General features: G+C 50.1%; 1 gene segment (V, D, J or C); it reads right to left on the bottom strand.

Annotated features, from left to right (window-relative positions):
• LOC104835470 overlaps positions 1-1,380 on the bottom strand; it is a 2,290-nt gene extending 910 nt beyond the window's left edge. Inside the window, 1 exon segment of the V gene segment in view lies at positions 1,323-1,380. Coding sequence covers positions 1,323-1,380 — 58 coding nt within the window.
• Between the last annotated feature and the right edge of the window lie 4,169 nt (positions 1,381-5,549).

Below are 5,549 nucleotides of genomic sequence, written 5' to 3'. Positions count from 1 at the left end.
CCCCGCACCCCCAGCCCGCCCTGGCCTCGCTCCCATCCATTCCCCGCCCGCGGGGACCGAGACACGCGGAGGGCTCTGCTGCCATCCGCAGGGCCCTCGACAGCCCGGAGAAGTGGGCTGACAGGACCCCCCTCCGGTGCCACCGGGCAAGAGCAAAGTGCTGCGCCTGGGGAGGAGCGGCCCCGTGCACCAGGGCAGGCTGGGGGCTGCTCCGATGGAAACCGCCTTCGCAGAAAAGGACCCAGGCGGTCTGCTGGACGACATCTTGACCAGAAATTTGCCCTTGCGGCAAAGACGGTTCGCGGTATCCGGGCCTGCGTTAGCCAAAGCATTGCCAGCAGGTCGGGGAGGTGATCCTTCCCCTCTACTCAACACTGGCGAGGTTATGCCTGGAGTACTAGCTTCACTTCTTGGCTCCCCACTGCAGGAGAGACTAGGGCATACGGGAGAGAGGTGAGTGGAGGGCCACGAAGGTGATGGTGGGACTGGAGCAGCTCTTACATGAGGAAAGGCTGAGAGAGCTGGGACTGTTTACCCTGGAGAAGAGAAGGCTCTGGGGGGTTTTAATCAGAGTATACAAACATATGAAGGGATGGTGCAGGGAAGGCAGGGCCAAGCTATCCTATTCTTGCCCTTGTTTCCTTTTGGGCTGGATGGCTGTCCTGTGTGTGACCGGTGACCGTGGGCTATGTCCGCTGTGCCTTCCATGTTGAGGAAACAGCAGAGGTGGGTAGTAGGAGATGCTGGTATGGAGGTTACGGGAGCTGCAGGGATCTGCTTGGGCCCTCAGCAATTGAGTCTCCTTGTCATCCTTTCCAGTACAGCAAATAATCCCACAGACATGGGAGTCCACATAGCCAGAACTGCTCCATTTTAGCTACCCCTACCTTTCCCCATATTTGTCCTGCCTGTATGCTTTTCATCCCTGCCTGCTTCAGCTTCACCCCACTCTATGCTCCAGTCAGAACCCTGTTACTCCCTTGGCACTGGTTTGGCCTGTGCCAACCCTGAACTCAAGAGCTGAGAGGTGGTAAAGAGAAAGTAGATGAAATTGCCAGGCTACCCTTGGATGTCTTTTTCTGTCATTCCTGCTAGGACACAAGAAGGTGTCCTTCAGATCCATTGTGTTGATGGCCAATGTACTGCAGTTATGGTTGTCCTGGTGGGAAAACCTCTTGTGGGCAACAGAACCTATTTGGCTGCAGGAGGCTCCCTGGCCTGTTCTATGGGGAGAACAGGGCAACCTGAGTCCTGCCCGGGCTCTGGGCTGCCTAAAACAAATTGCCTTTGGGTCCCCAGTGCTACCAAATAGTGAACTTCACCCCAGGGGAATCCCACCACCACCACCATGATCATCATCTTCATCTTCATCTTATTCATCTTCGTCTTTATCAAGCTTCATTATTTAATGATCTCAGAGCAGTGTTAGGGGGTACCCTTTATTAATATGTAGAGCCTCTTGCCTCATGGGCTGCAGTGTTATTGGTCGCTTAGGTATTTCTTAGTTTTACTGCACTTTCTTTAGCTCTTCTCTTTATTAGTATTTTCCAGAGAAGTTGACTTTATGCTGAATGGGGTGTGGGAGGATCTCATCATTTAACCATATGCAGCACAGAGATGGATACCCTGCCTAGTTCTGAGGCACTAAGGTAAAATCTGCTTTCCTGCTCCTTGGCTGCTCTGCAAAGAGGAGCAAGATGAGGGTCTGTGGTCCATCGGGTAGCTGTGTCGAGAGCTAGGGCTGGCCAGGAGCAAAGCAGAGACACGGATCCCACAGCTCTGCCCACAGCTGGGTCAAGACCTTGTCCAGGACACTGTCACCCCAGCAGCACTGGTTCTGCAGCGTCAACTCCCGGAGGAATCAAGAGCAGGTAAGGATTGGTGCTGCAACTGGAGGTTATGTTCAGGGTTGTTGATTGTTTCCTTGAAGGGTGTTGGTTTCTGTATGAGGAACTGAGGAAAGCTGAGTGTCTTGGCTTCTGCAAAGTCCCATGGTCCTGCGTTTCTAAGTCCCTGGTCTGAATACCTCTGCATAGATGGGGTTTTTGAGAAAAGTAGGGAGGAGTTGGGATAAGAGATGTTGGAAAGGTTGATAGAAGAAGGAGAGGATCATTTCGGGGATGAAAGCATTGCCAAGACTGGAAGATGCAGAGCCTCACCCCTCCTGTGCTGTTCTTGGTGATGCAGATTTTGCACGAGCGGAAATGGGGCTTAGCTCAACGTGGTGATTCAGAGCACAGTAATAAATTGCAGTGTCTTGGAAAGAGACAGTTGCTATTTCTAAGGGGGCTGTTTTATTTTTGTAGACCACCACTGAGAATTGGCCATTGCGGAACTTGTCGTTCCCTGAAGCTGTAAACGCTTGCAGGAGAAGTTTCAAGGTTTTCCCCGGGAGCTGACGGAACCAGAAGAAATTCAAAGTGCTGTCACTGTCCTCAGTGGTGGACTGGCAGGGCAGAACCACTCGCTGCCCAACTGTGGCTGTAACCTCAGAGAAGAACTGCTTCTGGGGGACACCTCCAACAAGACCTGCAACACAGGCAGAAATGTGTCTGCAGAGCAGCTTGCTTCCTTCTCTCACTTGCTCTGTGTTTAAGGCTGTGTTTGCCCCAAACTATTCTGTGTTTCCAAAGAAAAGGAAAGTTCAGGTACCTACTTCCATTACCCCTCTGCATTTCTCCCTGACCTCATCCTCTTGTCAGCACAGACCTCCGCGTAACCTACTAAAAACTGTGGGAGACAATAGGAAGCGCACAAATACACCTACCTGACTGGATTAGCAGAACACATGCTGGCACAGCCATGGTGAAGATCATTTTTCCCAGCTCCAGAATCCCTGTCCCTCAGGAGACTCTCAGCACACTACAGAACAAAGCACTCTTGGCAGCACAATGAAATGACTGCATCCTGCAGTGTGCCAAAGCATGTGTGACATAGTCACACCTCTGGGGTGAGGAGGGTAAGAATGAGGCTTGTTCTCATTTTGCCTTTCCTTTCTTCACAGCAGGGAGTGGACAGTAGCAGTGGCTTTCTGCACTTTTCCCTGGGTTTCCCTCTCCCTTTGTAAGATTTACTCTGTGAGGGAACATCTCTCTCTCGCTGTAGAGTGTATCTGCATTTGTATGCTCTTTGTTGGTGGGAAGGCTTTTGAAAGCACAACGGCTCCTCGTAACGTTCAGGGCTCTGGGAAACACAGGTGTAGTGTTCTTTTCAAAAGATTTCAGGTTTCTCTTACTTTAGCGTCTGTTATTTTGGAAGCAGCTGTTCAGTATTTCTCTGTGCATGAAGGCTCAAAGATGGGTAGGAAGCTGATAAGGGGGAAAAAAAGGTGTTTTAATGGGTGAACATACAAATTCCTAGAATAGGAGGATGTAATCCTGATTCTGATGGATTGGCTCAGTGCTGGCTGGGGTAGGGCAGGCTGTTGGGGTGGTGGAGTGAGGAGATCTGCAGCCCCAACTCCAGTGCAGCTTTACGCCTGTGGAAGGCATAAGAGCAGGGCTTGGGACTCCCCAGCCACTGTTGGCACAGTGAAAAGGAAAGGGACTGAGGGGCGGGAGGTAAAATCCTGATGTTTGGAGCTGGTGAGCAGAGAAGTGCCAAGGAGCAGCCCTGGCACCAGAAACTGCTGCTCCTGTGCAGCACTTTTCTTTCTTTCCAGTTTCCTGGCAAATCTGAAGCTTTTCCTGTGTTTCTTATTTTAGTGGGTACTTTGCATACAATGGAAAGAGGAGCCTTCACTGCTCTGCATCTAATTCTGCAGTAATGTACTCCTCTGTCAGTCAAGGCTGCGAGCTGAGGTTGGCCCTGTAAATCACAGACCCTCAGCTGAAATCTGCCCAGGTAGTGAACATCCCCTGGACAAAGCAGCCACTGTTCTTGGAGGACCCGCCAGTGCCCAGAAGGTACCTGGGCTCACTGCTCCCAAATGACCAGTACCAAAAAAAGGAGGGATTTCAGTGCAAGGAGGTGATGGTGCAGGTGACTGCAACAGACTGCCCAACTGATGTGAGCACCTTGAGAACCACAAGAGGAAGGAGCTGGTTTGGTGCAGTGCCTGTGGGAAGGTAACAAGGTACCCACACATCCCCCTTTGGATACAAGGGCCAAGTCCTGCACCTGGCAAGGAACAAACCCATGCACCAGTATGTGCTGGGGACTGCCCAGCTGTAAAGCAGCTTTACAGAAAAAGACCTGGGTGATCCTGCTGGACACCAAGTTGACAATGAGCCAGTAATGTGCCCTTGCCTCAAAGAAAACCAACAGTGTTCTGGGCTGCACTGGGAGGAATGTTGCCAGAAGGTCAAGGAAGGTGATCGTTCCCTTCTAGTCAGCAGTGGTGAGGTCACACTTGGAGTACTGGATCCAGTTCTGGACTCCCCAATACAAGGAAGATATGGAAGTACTGGAGAGAAACCAATGAAGGGACATAAAGATGAATGAACTGGAGCATCTCACCTGTAAGGAAAGGCTGAGAGAGCTGGAACTGTTCAGCACAGAAAAGAGAGTGCTCAGGGTGGATCTTATCAATGTAGCTAAATACCAGAAGGGAGGTTGCAAAGAAGAGAGAGACAGGGTCTTCTCAGCAGTGCCCAGTGACAGGACCACAGGCAACGGACACAGGCTGAAACACAGGAAGCTGTCTGAAACATCAGGAAACAATTTCTTACTGGTGAGTGTGACCGAGCACTGGTGTGGGTTGCCCAGAGAGGTTGTGGATTCTCCCTCCTTGGAGATATTCAAAAGCCATCTGGTCATGGTCCTGGGGAACCTGCATTAGTTGGCAGTGCTTCAGAAGCATGGCTGGACAAGGTGACCTTCAGGTATCCCTTCCAACTCAACCATTCTGTGATTCTCCAAAAGACTTTTTATGAAATAACTTTTCCCACAGTTTCTAAGCCCTTCCAGGACAGCAGAAAAGGGATGTTTTCAGTGCATGTCCATGATCAGAAGATGCTTTTAATCTTGTAGTTAGTACTCTTTTGTCGTAGACCACCTTCTGCATCTTCCAAAGGAGCCTTGTTTTCTATTACCCACTTCTGCTTGTTCCTGGTGATAGAACACTGCTCTATCACAGTCTTTTTAGGGTCCTCACTGTCTGGATTTACACCATAATCCAACACAAGATCCCTCAGTGCCTCAAAATTGATTTTTCCTCTCTTTGTTGTATTTAGAGTGATGCCTTTAACCTTTAACAACATTTTCCTTCAGACTGCAAGTAGCTGTAGGATTTGGGGCCTGATGACACAAACTCCACAACATGCTTATCTGGTGGATATTTGCCCATCAAATGACTACTTGCCTAAGTAGTCACCAAGGAGGGAGGTCCCAGTCCCCCGGCTGACTCACAGATATCATAGAGTCATCATACCATCAGAGACATATAGTGTCAAGATAAAGGCAATGGTCTTGCAGGGCACCTAGGAGATTGTAAAGCTCTAGGTATGCATATGCTGTTGTGCAGCAAGCTATAGAAATGTTAATACTGTACTGCAGGGTCATGCACCCTTTGGCATGCTTCCTTGGCCACATCCTTATCAATAAAGTCA

The sequence above is a fragment of the Haliaeetus leucocephalus genome, unplaced genomic scaffold, assembly GCF_000737465.1.
Source record: "Haliaeetus leucocephalus isolate CR32 unplaced genomic scaffold, Haliaeetus_leucocephalus-4.0 Scaffold386, whole genome shotgun sequence".
NCBI lineage: Eukaryota > Metazoa > Chordata > Aves > Accipitriformes > Accipitridae > Haliaeetus > Haliaeetus leucocephalus.
Note: the sequence above shows the minus strand (reverse complement) of the source record. Positions and strands in the feature narration are given on the sequence as shown.